This window comes from Vombatus ursinus, unplaced genomic scaffold, assembly GCF_900497805.2.
Source record: "Vombatus ursinus unplaced genomic scaffold, bare-nosed wombat genome assembly UNPS02014799.1, whole genome shotgun sequence".
Lineage (NCBI taxonomy): Eukaryota > Metazoa > Chordata > Mammalia > Diprotodontia > Vombatidae > Vombatus > Vombatus ursinus.
This window is the reverse complement of record NW_020954577.1, coordinates 23,362,226-23,383,684: the sequence shown is the minus strand read 5'-3', so window position 1 is coordinate 23,383,684 and position 21,459 is coordinate 23,362,226. Positions and strand designations below refer to the sequence as shown.

At 38.1% G+C, this 21,459-nt stretch overlaps 1 protein-coding gene across 4 annotated transcripts in view; it reads right to left on the bottom strand.

The window, feature by feature from the left end:
- The window catches only part of ULK4 (unc-51 like kinase 4), a 636,813-nt gene that overhangs the window by 438,397 nt on the left and 176,957 nt on the right, over positions 1-21,459 (bottom strand). For all 4 annotated transcript variants that reach the window (XM_027872479.1, XM_027872481.1, XM_027872482.1 and 1 more), the window contains 3 exons: positions 2,607-2,740; positions 736-857; positions 484-540 (listed from right to left, as the gene is read on the bottom strand). In XM_027872479.1, coding sequence (XP_027728280.1) covers positions 484-540; positions 736-857; positions 2,607-2,740 — 313 coding nt within the window. The remainder of the gene's footprint in view (positions 1-483; positions 541-735; positions 858-2,606; positions 2,741-21,459) is intronic.

Here is a 21,459-nt window from a genome sequence, read left to right as displayed (position 1 = left end):
GACTGGATGAAAGACAATACAATAAACTACTTTTTGTTACTGTTTGTCATTTCAAGATTAAATTTAAAAATCAGCACATGAAATCTAAAGACATGATCATTCAAATAGTTAAGAAAATGCACTATTAGGCAATGTAAGCAAGCACAGATACTAATTATAAAGTATTCTCTAAATTCTGTTTTCAGTCATTTTGTCATGTTAGGATTCTTCATGATATTTAATATCACAATCTGTAACCACGTTTCTGTGGAGAAGCTCACCCTATTTGTAGCTGTCTACTGAACAAATACATTATTGGAAAGGAATTCATTTTCTTCCAAATGTCAAATTTTATTACAGCCAAGGGATTAAAAAAAAAAAAAAGGTCACTTCCCTGGAGAAAATTGGATACCGCTTGGATTTTTAAATTACCCCATTGACACACAATCCCAGAGACGACAGAGGTGCCACATACGAACTCAAAAAATCAAAAGCGTTACTTACGAGCAAAGTCCCACAACTGAAAAGAAACTCCTCAGTTACAACTTGAGGGCGGAATACCTGTAGGATGAGAGGATGGGTAGACTGAACATTTAAGCATATGGAAAATTTTACTTCAAGTAATATATAAAAATTAATAATTTTGTTTGCGTTGACTTTTCTAATTCTAGCATATAAGCAATGCACATAGTCAACTGAAAGATGAGTGAGTCAAATGTGGATTCTACTTTTTTTGTTCATAAGAGTGAATCCTACCTGTGAGGTCACAAGGTGAAGCACTACAGCCATCATTGGAAGACAGATCTTCAGCTGCTTAACCTGCACCGTTGATGGGTGTTTGCGTCCGGAAACATTAGCCAATGCGCTGAGAACGTCACCTGCAAATCATGACACGGAACACCACAAACTCAAGGTACTACCCACATGCAGCTCTAATGGACCAGTAATTTAGTATTATTGGGAGACTGGTGTGGGGGGAGACAAAAGAATAGAACATACTTATGAAAATAGCCAGGGGTGGAGAGAGGAATACGTGGGATGTGACTCATGATGATGACAAAGAGTCATAACATGGAAGAATCATTTTATGATGGTGGCATACTAGGCAACTTCTCAACAGGAATAAAACCCTGAGTTCTGAAATAATTCTTTACATAGAAAATATCTCACTGAGTCCTGAAATAATTCTTTACATGGGAAATGAGTCCCTTATCAGACACTGAGGTCAGGTTAGGTATGTAATAAGGAGTTAATCCTTAGGTACCACTGCTTTCTATAGAAATTAAAATTAGCATTCAATGAGCAAAATTCTGTCTTTTAATTTGTATGCAAGGAAAAGTTATGCAGCAAAATAAAGACTCTATCAACATTCTGATCGTTATCATCAATATGAATTTTCTCAATAAGAAGGTAAGAAATCTCCAAATGTCCTAGGAGGTGAGGGAAGAAGGAAAGAAGTGCAGGAAGACATTTTCATCAACATGACTCAATAGCCTGAGTTTGCCAGTCTAAGAATATTTTAATAGAGATTACTAAAACTAATTTCAAATGTTTAGTATTTCTGGTTTATAGCTACATCTGCTGGAAAAGCATGGGAGTAGAATACTGTGAAAAATAAGCACATCTGTAAAATTGTTAATGTAATTTTAATAACTAGCACAGAATGATGACAAAGCACAATTTTGATGAATTAATTGCATCTTATTTTTTAAATTAAGTGGTTTTTAATAATTAAAATAACAGGCTTCCAATTGTCAGACTTTATGATAAGCACTTATTAAATTTTTGTTAAATTGAAGTAGACTTGATAATTACAAGTTTCTTTGCCATACTCTTTTTAAAAAATATGTGTATTTACTATTTTTATCCAATCTTTGCCTTATTCTTAAATATAATAATATTTCACAGTAATATGGCATGTTAAAGTTGCTTAGCTCCTTTTCTCACAAAAACACACTAAGAATGATAGTGTAAGAATCATTATCCCCATTTTACAGATGAGAAAGCAGGTTCAGAGAGGCCAAAGGTCAGACCTATTTTCATCTCCTGGTCTTCTGACTCATGGCCCAGTGCTCTTTCTATTGCATCATGCTGTGCTGGTAGAACATTTCAAGAATACAAAAAATGCCTTCCAGAATTAGTTAGGAAGAAAGGTCATTCAAAAATATCATTAAAAAAAAAAAAGAATTGTACAGGTTCTATTCTTAGGCTCAAAATCAACCTTCTCCCTTTAAATATTTTCCAAAATTGTCATTTTTTAATGACTACCATGAGCATCTGGGAATCTCTTCCCTTCGGTCTGTCAACAAAGCCTTTATTAAGCAGTAACTATGTTCCAGGCCTAAGCATTGGGATAAAATTCAGTCAATACTTTGATCTAGTTCAGTAAAAATAATTTGTGGAAAAATTACAACTGATAAGATTTGGAGGTCAAAACTATTTTTGGCTAGCTTATCATCAAGTCCAAGGCAAGACAGATTTTTCTGTCACTACACCCAGGGAATGAAGACAGTATAAGGAGTAAGTCCACCTTTTCTACAAGTTACATATTCCCCAGTAAGGGCAAAGTAAGAAAAAGCAGAAATTGAGGAAGAGACCCTAAGTCCCAGCTGCTTGGCTCCACTTACCCAGAATTCCCGGCAGCTCCTGCACAATGTGATAGATGAGAAGATCCAGGCATTTGGACAGGTACTCATTGCCGCTCTGCTGCTCCTTTCCTGGCGTGGCCTTTCTGCTGTCTCTTTCAATGTACATCACCAGTCTACATACAAGCAAGTGAAAAAGATTACCTCTCATGGCAAAAACAACGAGAGCATCTCTCCAAAAATACCACCAAGGCACGCATTTCCAGGAGGCACAGTCAAAATCAAGTTGACATTTAGATATGGTGGCAGTGAGCATTTCATTTTTGCATTAGAAAACAAGGAAATTACTTTTAAAAGAAAATAAGCTTTTAATTGCCCCATCAATGAATTATAGAACAGCAGTTTACACTAAAATCTTATATGACTTAGTGTCCACAGTCTATTTAAAAAAAAAAAAAAGAAGACATACATTCACAAGGTAACAAAAGACAGAATGTGATTTAGTGTTTCAGAGCTCAACTTCATGTTGAAAATATTCTTGATCTACACCTTCTGCTGTTAGTCTGGCTGAGACCTCAAGACAAGTACATATATCTATATATCTCTAGACGCTAATTCTAACTATTTTATCCTATTATACATTTAAATAAAATCTGGTCAAGGAAAAAAACATTAGTTTGGCACCAGATTATCTGAACTCAGCCATTAACTGTTTTAGTTTCTCAATTCAATTTCTCAAAGTGCTCCCATCCACCAATTTTATACATCTTTATACATTATACAATTTTAAATTTGTAAGATGGAGAACTATTAGAGAAGAATTTCATTTGTAAAACAGATCAATGTTTAAAAAAAAAAAGGTACCAAGTGAAAAACTTGGTAGACTGAACCAATATAACAAAAATGATGATACTATTTAAATTAATTAACTTATTCAGTACTCTATCAACCAAACTCCCAAAAGAATATTTTACAGATCTAGGAAAAAATGAAAAAATCATATAGAGGGAAAAAAAGATCAAGAATCTCTAGGACAATAAACTTTAAAAAGTTGTAAGGAAAGGAGTCTAGGTCTATCAGAATCAGATCTCAAACTATATTGCTAAGCAGTCACCATCAAAACAATCTAGTATTGGTTAAAAGAGAGAGAGAGAGAGAGAGAGAGAGAGAGACATCAGTGGAACAGATCAGGTATACAATATACAAAAGCAAACAAACACAGCTATATATTATTTGATAAATCTCCCTATTTTGTGAGTCTGTGTGATTCCTTTTAGACCAAAGTCCATGTCACTGGTATAGGGAAAACAAGTCTTCTAGTACCAGATCACAGTATCGTCATTGGAAGTGATCTCAATGGTCAATTTTTGTTGGTGTCCAATTGTTTCAGTCATATCTGACACTCTGTGACCCCCATTTGGGGCTTTCTTGGGAAAGACACTGGAGTGGTTTGTCATTTCCTTCTCCAGATCATTTTACAGATGGGGAAACTGAGGCAAACAAGGTTAAGCGACTTGCCCAGGGTCACACAGCTGGTAAGTGTGTGAGGCCAGATTTAAACTCAGGAAGATGAGTCTTCCTAACCTCAGGCTGAGCACTCTACCTACTACACCACCTAGTTGTCCCATCTAGCCCAACACATTCCTAAAAAAGACTCCTCTATCATTATAACTAACAAGTGGTCACCTACGCTTCTGCTTTAAGGCCTCCATCTTCCTGGAAGCCAAGCCTCTCTTAAGCAGACTAAGATCATAGCAGTGTTTTTGGAAGCCATTTATATTACTGAGCTTTATACATTGAGCTTTCAGTCTGCTAAAATCCCAGGACCTTTATCAGACAAACTGCCACCTAACCATGCCTCTCCCCATCTGGGACTTGCAAAGTTGATTTTTAAAACCCACAAGTAAGCCTTCACATTTATCTCTATCAGATTTTAGTTTGATTCAGAGTCCAATGTTCGAGCCCCTCACGACCATATGGAATCCTGACTTTGTCAGGTAGGCCAGGTATCCCAACTTTGTGTCATGTGAAAGTGTGATGTTTGTGGTATCTATACCTAAAACTAAGTCACTGAAAACAAATATTAAACAGCACAGAGTCAAACACAGATCCCTGGGGCCCTCCGATGGAAACATCCATCCTAGCTGACACTGAGCCATTAATGACCATTCTTTGGTCTCAGGCCTTTAACCAACTCCAAATTCATCTAAATGTACTATCAAGCAGCACTTAGCACCATGCCAGGTATATAGTTAGTACTTAATAAATATTTACTGACCACTAACTCACATCTCACAATTTTTATATAAGAATAGAATGAGACATTTTATCAAATACCTAATCTAAGAAAACAATGTGAGAGCATGACATAGTAGAAAGACCATTGGATTTGGAGCCTGAAGGACCTGGGTTCAAATCCTATCTCTGATACTTACTAGCTTGTGACCCTGGGCAAATGTCTTAACCTCTCTGAGACCCAATGAACTCATCAAATGAAATGCAGATAATAATAACGCCACTCTCACAGATTTGCTGTGAGGATAAAATTAACAGTATGTGTGAAGTGCTTTTTAAACATACAAATGTTAGGCACTAAAATTATATAATTCCTCTGATTTGTCAGTATAATAGCCCTGCAAAAAAAAAGTATACAAAGATATGCTGGAATGACCATGTTGGCTCTTTGTGGGACTACTTTTCTTTCTAGATTTAAACAAACCATCCCTCCAATAACATGTCCTAGAATTTTGCCAGTAATCAAAGTCAAGCTCAATGGCTATGCTTTATACATCCCAATTTCTTCCTTTTTTTTTTTTAACTGGGACATTTGCCTTTCTCCAATTCACCACATCACTTCCATTTTCTAATTCACAAGATTACCATTATTTCTAGCTTCACAGCTTGTTTCCAAAATAGAATTTCCTATTTTGTTCCTCCACCCTTGGACGGAAGAAATTATCATGAACACAAATCTAGAAATTATTGGCCGCTGCGCTTTTGACAGAGAGGGAATTCTAGCCATCATCCAGACAACACAAACTCATTTTCACTAGCATATCACACCTCTGTGCCAGGCTGATGATCTGTTTCACAAACTCCTCATCGATTTTATCCTGCCCAGATGGTCCATAATCTAGTCCTGTGATAACACTGCTGCTGTTTATGTCCCCAAATATGTGACATCACGCTATCCCCTCCGACTCTGGAATTTCCTCACATAAATGCTTTTTAGTGAACAATATTACCCTTCTCCTATCTCCCTTTTACCAGCATTATCTCTTTTGAATAGGCTTACACCTCCAGAGCCATAATCTGATAATACATTTCATCTCAATAAGACTCGGTTAAAATTTGCTTTGTTGCATTCGGACCTCTACTTCATCCTGCTTGTTCAGCCAGACTGTGTGCACACTTTGTGGGTCTTCCAGGGCTTAGAACCGAGCCTGGCACAGAACAAAAGCTTGTTGATTCATTGAGCTTGACCTTCATGTCCCTAGGAAAGCAGAACTCTTGCCACAAGCTGGTCTGAGACTTCTTGCGCTCTTTGATAACGGATGAGAAGAGCTGACCTCAGGTTATTCCACAGACCTAAGTCTGGCAACGTGTTTCTGAGGCCTCACCTGTGCTCACGCTCAATGGAACAAATAGAGAAGTTCTGTGGTTGTCGTTGTCACTGTTGAGTGCTTCAGTCTTGCCCATCTCTTCATGACCCCATGAAACATAGCACACCAATACTGTCCATGAGGCTTTGTTGGAAAAGATACTGGAGTGGTTTGCCGTTTCTTTCTCCAGTTGATTAAGGCAAACAAAAGCTAAGAGACGTGCTCAGTGTCACACAGCTAGTAAGTAAGTGTCTAGGCCAGATTTCAACTTAGGTCTTTCTAACTCCAGGCCCAACACTCAATCCACTGAGTCATCTAACTGCCTCCAATAGGGAAAATGCCTTCATACAAATCACTAGAGGGTCACAGGAAATCCAAGCTGACCTCTCATTTCTATTTATTTTAAAGTTCTACCTGAACCCAAAGGGAGGAAAGATAGGCCTGAGAAATATTTCAATTTAACAACCTCACTTCTAATGATGAGCAGACATTAAATGACTTGCATTTTGTGGATGTTACTTTCTAATTAGTCATGCATTATTTGGTTTGCTTGAAGTAATCAGTTCATTGAAATTCAAATAACCTAACAGAGTGAATAAGCTTCCAAAACAACACAGATCTGCAAGGCAGTACACAGCAAAAAACATTTCACAGAATTTCAACTTCATCATAGGCTGTTTGGGAAGATTCTTATCATTTTAATGACCAAATAATACCTGTTAAGAATCTCCCAGTGCGTGATACTGTATTAGGCACTATCTGAGTGAGCTTAACGCAGACCTGACCTCACAATCTAAAACAAATGTACATTTTAAGTCTATCTTTGGGATTTCTGTGCATTGCACACAACTGTATCGAGAGTGCTGAACTTGCAGTCAGGAAGACCTAAGTACAAATTTTGCCTCAGACATTTAGCTGTGTGACTCAGGGCATAAATCATATAATGAGTCAGCCTCAGTTTTTTCATCTGTAAAATGGTACCTACCTCACAAGGATGTGGTGCGGATCAAATAGATAATATATTTAAAGAACTATGCAAACTTAAAAGTGTTACACAAATGTTAAACATCATCATTATTTTTATTATTGTTACTCCTAGCATTTCTCCTATAGTCAAGCAATGAATGAAATAGAACTTGCAGTAAGACCCAAGTCCGAATTTTGCCTCAAACACTAGCTACAGAGTCTCAGTTACGTCATCTATAAAATAAGGGTGTTGGACTCTATGGCTCCTATGACCCCTCCCACTTCTAAATCTATAATCTATGAAGCCCATGATTCTAAGTCTGAAAACATATTCACATTCAGTAAGGACCAGCAATGAAATCTAACCAGTCTTCTACTGACCGAACATTGTCCAAATGTTTGGTAACAGGTCTAATAATAAATCTCTCCCCCAAATCAATTCCAAGTACCAAGCAATAAACGAGTGACTGACAATTTTTAATGAAATTTTAAAAAGCAGAAGGATTGAAAGGTTTGGACCTGTCTGATCAAGTTACCTTAAAATTCAAAAGAAAAAAAGGAAAAGAAAACAGTTACTTCTCAGGAACCAAACACTTTTGGCTTAAAGTTGTTCTTTTTATATTTCCTGGTAAAATGCAGTTAAAATATCACATAAATCCAAAATTAAATTTTCAAGTCCCAAATTGAAATTCCTGGAAGTTACATCAAAATGGCAGACTTAAAGGAATCTATTATTAGTAGATTCAAGTGAGCTAACTGCCAGTAAATGACATAGTGGGGAAATCTACAGAAACAATGAATAGCTTTGGCTTTAGAAGCAGTGATTCCATATTGTATAACACTGTCATGGACTGGAGGTTTCAATAGACCAAACAAAAGAGTCGGGGAATGTGTTAGATTCCTCTAAGAGATGAAGTGACAAGCATACCTCTCAATGGGGAAATATTCTAATACTAACTAATGAGGCTTTTCTGGATGTTCCTTTGTATCTCTTTCAAACCCTAAATCTATACACCTGGATAAAATAAACAGGAGTAGAGGCCCCCCAAATTTCTTAGAACATCCTTAGAGATGACTTCACTTTGTCCCAACATTACAGGTGGACCATGTAGAAAAGAAGCCTAATTTCAAACATATTATGATCAATATGCTTCAAGGCTTACACAACACCATTTTTTAAGGTTGATGAAGTTCTTATAACAAAAACTTTTTTTTTAAATATTTAAGTCCTTACTATGATTATAAGTTAAAAAGAAAGAAAGAAAGAAAGAAAGACTAGCTTAATAACAGCTGTAGAGAGAATTCAAGAACAACTCAACTAGATGACTTCAGAGGGTCCTTCCAATGACAAGACTGTAGGAGTCTGTGAATTCATACAGCTACCACCTGAGTCCAGGCCCTCATCATCTCTTAACTAGATTACTGGAAGGCGCTCCTAATTAATATCCCTGCCTCAAGCCTCTCCCCATTCCGGTCTATCTTTCATACTACTTATGGCCCTAGTGATTTCCCTTAGGTGCACATCTGACTATGTCGCTCCCCTACTCAATCAACAGCAGTTGCTCCCTATGGCCTCTAAGATCAAAGATAACTTCCTCTGTTTAGCTTTGAAAGCCCTTTACCACCTGCCACCAACACAGCTCTCCAGCCTCACTGTTCATGACTCCCCAGTCCAGCAAAACTGGCCTCTGAACTCTTCCTAACACCTGACCTTCCATCTCTTCTACTGCTGTGCCTCTGCGTTGGCCGTGTCCCAAGCCAGGCACACCCTCACTCCTTACCTCTGCCTCGCAGAATCCTTCTCTTCATTCATGACCCAGCTCAAGCACCACCTTCTACATGGAGCATTTTTGGATACCTCCAGTTGCTAGGAACCTCCCTCTAAAATCACCTTGCATGTAACTGCTTTTTGATTACTCTCTTTGTATTTATTTTATATCATATTGTTGTCTTGACTACAAATGTAGCTCTCAGAGGGCAGAGATTGTTTCATCCATTGTATTTGTACCCCTAGGGCCTTGCACCGGGCCTGGTAATGGAGTAGGTATTTAATAAACAATAATAATAGCTAACATTTATATAGCGCTTTAACGTTCAGAACACATTTTACAAATGTTATCTTATTTGATTCTTATAACCACTCGGGGAAGTAGATGCAGTTTTTGCCCCCATTTTACAGAGGAGGTAACTGAGGCACAGAAAAGTTAAGTGACTTGTCCAGAGTTACACAGCTAGTAATGGCTTGGGGCAGGATTTGAACTCAGGTTTTCCTGACTCCAAGCCTAATATTGTACCCTGCACCACCAAGCTGCCCCCAAGTCAGATTGATTGAGTGAGAGACCGTCCAGCTCTGCACCACACACTTGCCTCTGTTCATACTATCCCCCATGCTCAGAATGGGCCTCTGCCTCTGAAATCCGTTCAAAGCCCAAAGGGCTTGGGGCTCTTCTGTGTGTTTCCACCTCTTCTGTGTGACTTGCTTTGATCCTCACTCACACCAGGAAATAATCCTAATACGTTACCCGTACCTCTACCAGAAAGTTCTTGCCCTAGCTCTGGAATAATTTATTCTAAATGCATGTCTTTCTCCTTTCCCAGAGTGGACTGGAAGTGCCTTGAAGACAGGTGTTTTTTGTCTTTCTTTGCATTTCTGCCAATACTAATAAAGTACCTTATATATGGTTTGTGCATGATGTGTTTGTTAAATCAAATTGAAATAAACTGACTACCTAAAGGAATGGAAGTTTTAAGAGCCCAAGGTCCTCATCTCTCTGGGAGGGAGGGCTCAGAATTCCTACTCATCAGTCTTTTCTAAGCGATAGGCCCTCCTATTATGGCCATATGGTGGGCAGGGACTGGGAGAGAGGAGTCAGAAGGAGTCTATCAGAGGCACAATACCAAATCCTGCTTCACTCCTGGACCACCAGGGTCAGAGAACTAGAAATCAGAAATCAGTTTGAGGAAGCTGTGGGAGAAGCCATTAAGCCTTAGGAGGACACCTATCAGGCAAGGACTCGTGGGAATATAATGCAATGTGGACAGTGACATTTTTATGCAAGTGATTTTACTTGAAAAGAAATGTTTCAGTCGTCTATGGGAGAAATAGGATTCAGATGCTAACACCCTCCCCAGAGAAGTGTCCATCTCCATTTCCATACATGTTTCCTTTTAACTACGAGACCCAGTTATTATGTAGACAAGGTGAGATAGACTTTCAGGAAATCTGGTCCATCTACTTAGTTCATAAAAATAAAATGTTAGTTGGCATGAGTTGCTCATTAGGAAGAAGATGTCCTGAGAAGTCAGACTATTAATAGAACCTTTTAGGACACTAGCCTCTGGTTTGCCTAGGATTCAGTTTCATTACGGGCTGACTCTCTTCCCAAAATATGATTTAAAAATTTTATAATGTTGTAACATTCTAAATAGGTTGAAGTATCCATTTAGCTAGTGTATGTTATTGTGATTTGCAGTTTTCACAGGTGAAAAAAGTACCAATTAGACCATGAGATACAGTAGCCAAAATTACAAGCTGTAGTAACAAATTATATTCATGCATTTCAGAAAATGCCCATATCAGCAGACAAAGTGCACGCTCAACATAGGGAGAAACTGGTGTGCTATATACTGGCTCAAGAGACATTAAAAGCTTCAGGACTTTGCATGAAAAGAATTTAATTTTAATGCAAAAGTTGGCTAAGTTTTCATACTTCACAGGTGTTCTAATAAATTAAACTAATTAAGATGCAAGAAAAAATTCTGACAAAATAGGCTACATTATGCTGTGATAAGTCTCCTACACCAGTGTTTCACGGATTAACATATGAATCCATTTCCATTATAAATGTAATTATTCATCATTCTAATTTAAGATAGAAACAAGAGAAGCAGCCATCTAAACTGGATCATGGAGCAGATGTTACTTTCTCATTTGTGATTTATAAATCCCTACACCACAGTTAAACATTTTCTTTCTTTCTTAAAATGTATTTTTCTAATTTATTATTTTTAGCATTCTTTTCTTTTTAAATTTTGAGTTCCCTCTCTCCCTCCCACACCTCCCCCATCCACTAAGAAAGCAAACAATATGATACCAATTATACATGTGAAATTATGTAAAACATATTTCCGTATCACAAAAAAGTAAGAAAATTATACTTCAATTTGCACTCAGAGTTCATCAGTTCCCTCTCTGGAGGTGGATAGCATTTTGTCATCACGAGTCCTTTGGAAATGTCTTAGATTATTGTACTGATCTGAGTAGCCCAGCCTTTCACAGTTGATCATCATTACAACATTGCTGCTACTATGCACAGTGATCCCCCGCTTCTTCTCACTTCACTTTGCATCAGTTCATAGAGGTCTTGCCATGGCTTTTCTTTTCTGAAATCACCCCCCTTGTCATTTCTTATAGCACAACAGTACTCCATCACAATCATATGCCACAACTTGTTCAGCCATTCCCCAACTGACGGGCATCCCCTCAATTTCCAATTCTTTGCCACCACAGAGCTGCTATAAATATTTTTATACAAATAGATCCTTTTCCTTTTTCTTTGGACTCTTCTTTGGGATACTGACCTAGCAGTGGTATTGCTGAGTCAAAGGGTATGCACAGTTTTACAGCTCTCTGGGGCTTTAGCATTAGCCAGATTGTTCTCCAGAATGGTTGTACCACTTCGCTAACTCACCAACAATTCATTAATGTGCCCATTTTCCCTTATCCCTTCCAGCTTCTGGCATTTCTGATAGGTGAGAGGTGGTACCACAGAGTTGTTTTAATTTGCCTTTTTCCAATCAATAGTGATTTAAAGCATTTTTTCATGTGGCTCTGGATAGCTTTAATTTCTTCTTTAGAAAACTGCCTGCTCATATCCTTTGATTTTGATCATTAATCAACTGGGAAATGGCTCTTATTTTTTACACATGTGACTCATGTTCCCTATATATGTGAGCAATGAGACCTTTATCAGAGAAACTTGCTGTAAAATTTTTTGATATAACTTCACTGTCTAAGGTACCTTTCAGCTAAATATAGTTCCTCTGAGTATCTCTTTTAATTAGGTCTAATGTTGCGTTTGCTTTGTCTGAGATAGCGACCGCTACCCCGGCCTTCTTCATTTCGGCTGAAGCACAACAAACTCCGCTCCCACCCTCCATTTCAACTCTGTGCATGTCTTTCTGCCCAACTGTGTCTCATATACACAATACATTGTTGGATTCTTGTTTCCAATCCATTCTGCTGTGTGCTTCCGTTCTGTGGGTTAGCTCATCCCATTCACATTCACAGACAGGATCGCTAACTGTGCATTTCCCTTCACCCCATTTTCCTCTGTTTATCCTTCTCTCTCTCTTTTATTCTGTCCCCCCTCAAAAGTCTGACTTACTTCTGACCACGGCTTCTCCCAAACTGACCACCCCCTTGTCATCCCCTGCTTTCCTGCAGCCACAAGTGCTTGTGCTCCTCTTGGCCCTGTACCTGTTTCCAAGACCCCTGCTTCCTTGTGACAGATCTGACCTGGAACTGGAACCCAGAAGTGCTAATAAGCAATAGAACTGTTGATCAGTGGCAGTTGCACCCAGTGACAGCAAAGGGTCCCCTGTAATCTCTTTCTGACCAGTTGTCTGACTGCCCCTTTCCATCTGTGGGCTGAGAGCTCTGAAAGCTGCTCTGTTGCTTATCTCTGTGGCCACTTCCAAGGCCCACCGATGGTGCTCCTGCCATGATGAGCCTGCGCCCACCCCAGTGTCACAGACCTCTCCTGTGGACCTCCTAAATTGCCTCAGGCCAGAAAAATGTCTACCTCTGACCTTTAGCTGGCTCTGCCACTCCAAAATTTGATTTGAGGTATATTTTTAAAGTTGTTTGGAGGAGAACATTGGGAGAGTTCAACTGGGTCCTAACCTGTACTCCACCGTCTTCTACTTAGACATTTTCATAGCAAAACACTTTTGTACTTATCTGTCCCTGGTGGTATCTCCAAAAATGAAAGCAGCCTGCCCATGGATATATTTTTTCTATTTCTACATTCTACTACTTTGTGTGAACAATGCTTCCCACAAACCTGCAGAATCTCAGCCTCTTTTTTTCCTGAAGTAAATAACTTTCCATAATATCACAGGATCAGACATCTAGAGCCTGCAGCATCCTTAACAAATATCTAGTCCAATCACTCACTTTACAAGTGAGGAAACCGACACTCAAGGAGTGGGTAAGTGACTTGCCCAAGGTCACATAAGCACTTAGCACCAAAGTTACTCACCTTAGGTCTGTGTGGTATAGAAAAGGAAGGCTTAGTATTTTCACTGTGCAGATAGGGAATGCAGTTCAGAAAGATTAAATACCTCTCAAAATAATTACATTACTTGAAAATTTGATGAGGTAGATGTAGGTCAGATGAAATTCCCTTCAACTAGGGCCTAAAGCAAAATAATAAAGATTACTTAAAGATCATGAGATCCTTAAAAAGAGTTAAAATGTCCTTCGTAAGATTCTCTAGGCTATCAACATCCCCAGGTCCATTAACTGATACATCTGATAAAGACTCATGGCTCTTCACAATTCTGGTTTCCCTACCTCTGGACTCTTCCCATCACATCACCATTCCCCTAAAATGTGTGGCTCCAGATGGGGTCTAACAAAGAGTACAATGACATGATCACCACCAGCAGGCTGGCTACCACAGCCAGCCCAAGATTTGTCGGCTATTTCGGCAGCTGCCTCCCATCATTGACTCGTGCGGAGCTTGCAGTCCATTGAAACTCGAGTTTTCAGACAAATCGTTAGCTAGCTATGCCTTCCCTCATGTTGCATGTGAGAAACTGAGTGTTTGAATCCAAGTGTAAGATTTTGCATTTATTATATTCAATTTCATCCTATTACATTTAGCAGAGTTCTAGTCTCTCAAGGACTTTTTGGATCCTCTCTCTCTCCGTTTCTCTTTCTTATCTCTCTCTGTCTGTCTCTCTGTCTCTCTTCTCTCTCTCTATCCCTCTCTTCCTCTCTCTCCCTCTCTCCCTCTTTTCCTCTTTCTCTCTCTCTCTCTCTGTTTCTCTCATCCATTGCATCACCTGGAATTTGATGAACATGCCCTCTATGACTTGATATAGCTCACTAACAAGAAACACAGGGCCAAGCACCAATTCCTAGCACCCAACACAGAAGTTATCCTACCAATCTGACACTGCGCCATTAACATCTCCTCTTTCAGTCTAGCCATTTGACCAGCTCCAAATCCATTTCATTGTCTAGCCCGTATCTCTCCACCTGTTCCACAAAAATAGTAAGAGATACTTTTATCAAATGATTTGGTAAAATCTAATCAAACTATAGCAGCAGCATTCTGCTGATACAATTTAGTCACCTTGTCAAAAGAGAAAGTCTAAGCATTACCTATTTCCAGTGACGCCATGAAGGCTCTTGGTACTCACCATTTGGCTTCATGTTCACCCATCATCTCTTTAGTGACCCATTTGAGATTTTTTTTCCTACAAACAAAAGTCAAACTCACTGGCTTCCAGTTTTGTAGGCCCCATTCTCTCCCCTTTTTCTGAAAATCAGCCCAGTGATACCTCTAGTCACTCTCTGCAGCCCTTCCAATATCACTGGCAAGGGTTCAGCAATTCCATCTGCTGCCCCTTTCACAGTGCACATTCTTATGGCATTTCCCACATGACTAACTTCACAAAACAGTATTAATGAATGGAAGGGATCTTCTTTTTGGAACAGATCTATGATATCATTGGTACACAGAACTCCCAGTGAGGAAATAACCCTCTGAAGATCAGAGATTCATAGTCTTACCAAGTTGCCTGGGGGGCAGGGAGAGGTCATGACACTGGTGGGACCCAAGCCCAGGTCTTCCTGACACTGAGGACAGCTGTCTACACCATGCTGCTGTTTGAGCACGAAATATCCTGGACTTTCTGGAGATGGGATGTAGTAACAAATGAGCCAACATCGCTTAATTAAGAACAGAGCATGCCAAACTACCCCCTTTTCTCTTTTTTTTTGGCAGGTTCACTAGACTGGTAGCTTAGAGGAATACAATAGTTACAGTTTACTGAGATGTCAGCCAAGACCTTGCAAAAATCTTTCCTACTACCTTTGTAGACAAGATGGAGAGATAATAAATTCACTTATGTAGATCTGGAACTGTTACTAACACCAAAGATGAGTAACTAATGGCTCAATATATGTTTATTTCCAATAAATCAATATGCATTTATTAAGCACCTACTATGTGCCACACTCTGTGTTAAGTGCTGGGGATACAGAGACAAAAGGAAGACTGTTTCTGCCCTCAAGGAGGTCGTATTCTTTTTCTGTTTCACTGTTAACATTTCATTTTTTTTCAATTACATGTGAAAATAATTTTAACATAAGTTTTGAGTTCCAAATTCTCTCCCTCCTTATTGAGAAGGCAAGCAATCTGATATAGGTTATACACGTACAGTCATGCAAAACATATTTCAATATTAGTTATGCTATGAAAGAAAGCAGACAGAAAAAATAAAAAATTTTTAAAAGTATGCTCTCATATGTATTCAGACTCCATCAGTTCTTTTTCTGGAGACGGATAGCATTTTTCATCATAACTCCTTAGAAATTGTCTTAAATCATTGTATTGCTCAAAACAGCTAAATCACTCACAGTTGAATGCTGTACAATATTGCTGGTAGCATGCACAGTGTTCTCCTGGTTCTATTCATTTCACTTTGCATCAATTTATGCAAGTCTTTCAAGGTTTTTCTGAAAGGATCCTGCTCCTCATTTCTTATAACACAATAATATTTCATTACATTCACATACCACAATTTGTTTAGCCATTCTCCAATAGATGGGCATCCTCTTACTTTCCAATTCTTTGCCACCACAAAAATAGATGTTATAAATATTTTTGTACAAATAGGTCCTTTTTCCTTTTTTTTTCTTTCTCTTTTTTTTTTTGTCTCTTTGGGATAGAGACCTAGTAGTGATATTGTTGACTCACAGTTTTATAGCCCTTTGGACACAGTTCCAAATTGCTCTCCTGAATGGTTGGATCAGCTCACAACTCCACCAACAGTGTATTAGTGTCCCAATTTTCACACATCCCCTCCAGTATCTGTCATTTTCATTTTCTATTATATTAGCCAACTTGAGAGGTATGAGGTAGTACCTCAGAGTTGTTTTAATTTACAATTCTGTAATCCACAGTGATTTAGAGTATTTTTTCATATGGTGCTACTGGGTTAGTTATAGAAAAAAAAAGTAATTACAGCTGAAAAAATCTTGGCCATTATTGTTATCAAAAAGGTGACTAATAAAACATTAATAACTGTGGACCCATAAGCCTACTTTCCTATATCTAAGAAATTTTATGAGAATAATCTCAACTATCTATAGAGGTTATCCTGATAAATACATGTGAAGATAATGGGAAGGTTTTTGCAAATGCTAGTAATAATAAATCACATCTTTACAAGAGCACAACTACCTAAAATATGTATGTTACAAAATTATATGGTGCTGTTTTTTTTACTGTAAAAAGCATTTGATTTGGCAAAGCAAAGGGATCCAAATAGGTTATTAGCATTAGGCTGACTCTAGTTAAATCAAATTCAACAGAGACAAATGTCAACTCAAAAAACCAACAGTACAAGACACAGGGTTAGACAACAGTTGTTCTAAAAAAGATCTGGGGGTCTTAATGCAATTTAAGTCCAACGGGAGCAGACAGTGTGATGTGATAGCTAATGGCTCTCATTTGTTTACAATCCTAGAAGTGGTCTGGCTAGGTCAAAGGGCATGAACTTTTTAGTAATTCTTTGTGTATAATTCCAAATTTCTTACCAGAATGGTTGTACTGATTCACAGCTAGCAACAGTGCATCTATGTGCCTGTTTTCTCACAGCCTCTCCAACAGGTATAATTTTTCTTTTTGTCATCTTTATCAATCTGATAGGTGTGAGATGGGATCATAAGAAAATATCCTTTATGTGCAAAAATATTTATAGCAGCTCTTTTTGTCATGGCCAAAAAAAAGGAAACTAAAAGCAACTGTCAATTAAAGAATGCCTGAATAAATTGTGATATAGACATGGAAAGACATTTATGAACTGATGAAGAATGAAGTAAGCAGAACCAAGAAAATAATTTATGCTATAAGATCAATATTATAAAAACAAACCACTTTAAAGACTTTCATAAACTGATAAAGAAGGAAATGAGCAGCCAATTTCTACAATAACAACACTATAATAACAACTTTGAAAGCTGTAAGAACTGTGATGAATATAAGGACCATTCATGATTCTAGAAGATAGAGAGCAACATACTGTCCACTTTCTGACATAAAACTGACAGATTTAGGGTGCAAAATGAGACACACATTTTTATATATAGATTCATATTGGTTGCAAGGAATTTGTTTTTCTTTTCTCTTTTTTTTTCAGTGAGGAGGAGAGTGGGAGGGAGAGAAATTGATTTCTATTAATTAAAAAAAACACTTTATAAAAATGAGGACAGGAAGGTAGCACATACTTTCAAATGATGTCTCCACAGTAGTTTGGTTTTATTGTTTTACTTTGTTACAAAGTACAGATAATCTACAAATGTTTTTAATGTAAAAATTAAACATGCTAATAAAAACTTAAAAACAAAGCAAAAGCTACGAAAAGAATCAGAGCTTCCTGTAATGTTCCAGGGCAGCTAGGTGGCAGAGTGGATAGAACGCTTAACTTGGAATCAGGAAGACTCATCTTCATGAGTTCAAATCTGGCCTCAGACACTTCCTAGCTGTACGACCCTGGGCAAGTCACTTCACCCTTTCTGCCTTAGTTTCCTCATCTGTCAAATGAGCTGAAGAAGGAAATGGCAAACCACTCCAGTATCTTTGCCAAGAAAACCTCAAAAGGGTTCAAGGAGAGTCAGATACAACTGAAAGAAATGAACAATAATCTGTACCACTGTATTCTCTCATCAGGCCTCATCTGGAGAACTGGGCTCAGTTCTGAGCACCACAGTTTAAGAAGAGCACTAAAATGCTAGAGTGCCTAGAGAAGGGTGACCAGAATGGTGAAGGTAGAGGAATTCATGTTTGCCCAGGAGAAGAGAAAGGTGGTGAGAGAGGGGAGGGGGATTATGGCCATCTCAAAAACATGGGACAGTATGTCATGGTGATGTCATGTGCAGACTGGTTCTGTTTGGCCCCAGAAAGAAGAAAGACTAGCAAGAGGGAGAAGTTATGAAGAAGTCAATTTGGAGTTGATGGGAAAATTTCATAATGATTTGAGCTACCCAAAAGCAGAATGGTTGACCTAAGACATCTTTAAATAGAGGCTGGATGATCACGTGTTAGCGATGCTGTGGAAGGGCCTTCTCTCATGTCAAGGCTGGACTGGGAGGCTGCTGAGGCCCCCTTCCACCATCAGATCCTCTAACGATGCCTTCAAGGCTCTCCTCCAGAAAGATATCTCCAATATAGATGTTGACATCATGTAAGACTCCTTAAGGATTTAAAAACAGAGATGACTTTGTTCAGTGTTCCTGACTGACATCAAATGGAGCATAAAAGAGGAACGTGTATGTTGGTCAAAGGTTTTGGCCCCTGTCAAGAAAGAGACCCAGTGCGGAATCCCAGTGGAAGAAGTCCCAAGAAAGGTTAAGATTCTCAAAAAGCTCCTATCTGAATGAATGGATAAAAAAAGCATACATACGTGTGTGTGTGTGTGTGTGTGTGTGTGTGTGTGTGTGTACATACACACATATGGATAAAAAAGTATTTTATACATATATGTGTAAATATATATGCCAAGCACCATGATCATACCAATAAAAAAGCAGAGACAGTTAGAGACAATCTACATAGAGGACTGGTGGTCAGAGAGATATATTTTCATTTGCAAAGTTACAGAGATGGCAAATAGAAACATAAGGCAGCAGACTGACACTTTCTAGGAAGAAAGACAGAGTTGATTTGATTATGAGTTTAGATAGAAAGAAGAGAGAGTAACATGAAGTAGCCATTCTTTTTAAAATGATATTGTACTAATTAAATGAGATTCCTAACCACAGAATTGAGCTTGGTCTAACTCTCCAAACTAGTAAAACCAAGTGAATCAAGAATACTTAATGATTAGTAAGGTTGGTTTCCATTTAATCCAGATGCAATCTGGATGTACAACCCACAGAGTTATCAATCAGTACATAAGTTTTGGGAAGACACTGGATATAGAAAATGAGCTGGGCCCAGAATTTTATGGAAAGAAAAGAATGAACTGGCTTATCTTTGGGAAATCACAAACTACTTTTAATGATGCCCCCCCCACCCGCCCAAGCTCACTCCTAAAACAAAGATTTATCTCGTTAGCAACAATATTCTTCAAGTAATGTAGTAAGACTATAGGTTACTAAATGCCATCATCTCCAAAGAATTATTACAACGCAAAAACTATGCAATAGCAGCCACGATATCATTTGAGAGTTGTGTGTGACCAGAAGAGAAAATGGATGGATGATTCACTAAGAGAGATCCAAGGGACAGCACATGTTCTGAAGTACAGGTAAAGAATCAGGAAGACTAGACAAAGACCACAGAAGAATGAATAGAGGCCATGGACAACATTTATAGAAGGTCACTCACAAGAGTCATGTAGGATAAGAGACTGTGGATGCATTCAATCTGCACAGATGGAGAAAATACCTACATTGACAACATTACAAATCCACCAAAGTGCTGAAGGAAGGTATCAATACTTCAAAACTTCAATACTTTTGACTATAAAATGATTATGACATTTCTGAATAAATGGAAGTATGCTGTCTATAGAATGAAAGTCATCAGATATAGCTACTAAAATGGAATTAGGGAATATTCAGAATAATCACAAAATCACAAGGTGACAGGGAAGGGGACACACACTGGAAATGATCTAGATTAACAACACTACTCTATTAAATAGCTGACCAGAGGTCAACTGGCACCACAAAAGCCTTAAAAAGGCCATCTGCCTCACTCCTAACTGAGCAGATCTCTTAGATGCTTACACGAGGAAGCTTGAGCTCATTCCAATGGTCTCTTCCATTCCTTCTCTTTAGCTTTGGCTCCAATTCAACAGTGACAAGTGAGAAAAAAATCACTAATTGCAAAACTCTTGACTTGTTGAGGCTGATAGGCAGGTATCTGTCTGTTAGTTCAAAAGACCATCTGGGATCAAATATTTATGTAGTCTACTGTCATATACCATCTCTAAAGGCGACTGGAAGTGAGATTCCCACTGAGAGAGACTAAAGAACTTCAGAGCTGTTTCTATACAATCAAAGTCAAAACAAGGGCTCAGCTCACTAAAATTAAAAGGGGAAAGCAACAGAACCAACTCTCCTTGATTTTTCAAGTGAAAAATACAAAACCTTTTAAACATATGTTGTATTGGCATGGCTCTTAATCCATAACAAGTCATAGTTAAATGAGTTCCTGGTATCTTTTTTCAGGATTTTAGCATTTTTTTCATTCTTCATGCAAGTTTCTTCCCCATCATCATTCTTCATCCTTATTTTTCTTCTACCCACAATACCTGGAATTCTTCCTGCTCTGCCCTGCCCCACTGACAGAGTACAAAATGTAATTGGAAACAAAACTAGAGTATAAAAGCCATTTAAGTTTGCCATGTTTTCTGAAGCTCTTTAGCTAAAGTCACGAAGTAACACTGAATGTGCACTTGAAAGTCAAGTAATAAACTGATTTTTTAAAATTTATTCTTCAATTTAGTCTAGTGGCTAACATGGAAATCTAGCAAATCTTTCATCTCACAAAGTTCAGTATCAGAAAAATGAGTACAAACTTCATGAGTGAAATGTGAACAGACAAAACTACCTGTATGTAGTCATCAGATTCTTGAGTAACTTCACTTTTATTTTTTCTTTCTTCTCTATGGAATGAATGGCTTTCCTAACTCTCCAAAAGGAAGGCGCAAGGCACTCTCACTATGCTCCAGTTATACCAAAAGACATTTCTTCCTCAATCCCTAAAGAAGACTGAGACAGAAAATATCAAACTCGTAGAGAAGAGAGTCTGTGAAACATTAGCCCTATCTCTACTCTATGCCTAAAAATTATATGTTCCACACTTGCATGACTCTAATTACACAGAAAAGAATCGAAATCAAATGTTATGGACAGATGAGAATATGGCTTTAGTATTTTTGAAATCTACTTCCAAAGTACAAGTGAAACATTCCTTGTAATCAAATCAATGTTACTGTGGCAAATTAAGAGCCAGATGTCATGAAAAAATGATAACAAGTCATGTCCTTCATCCTGCTGTTCAAAAAGTTGATCATTTTCT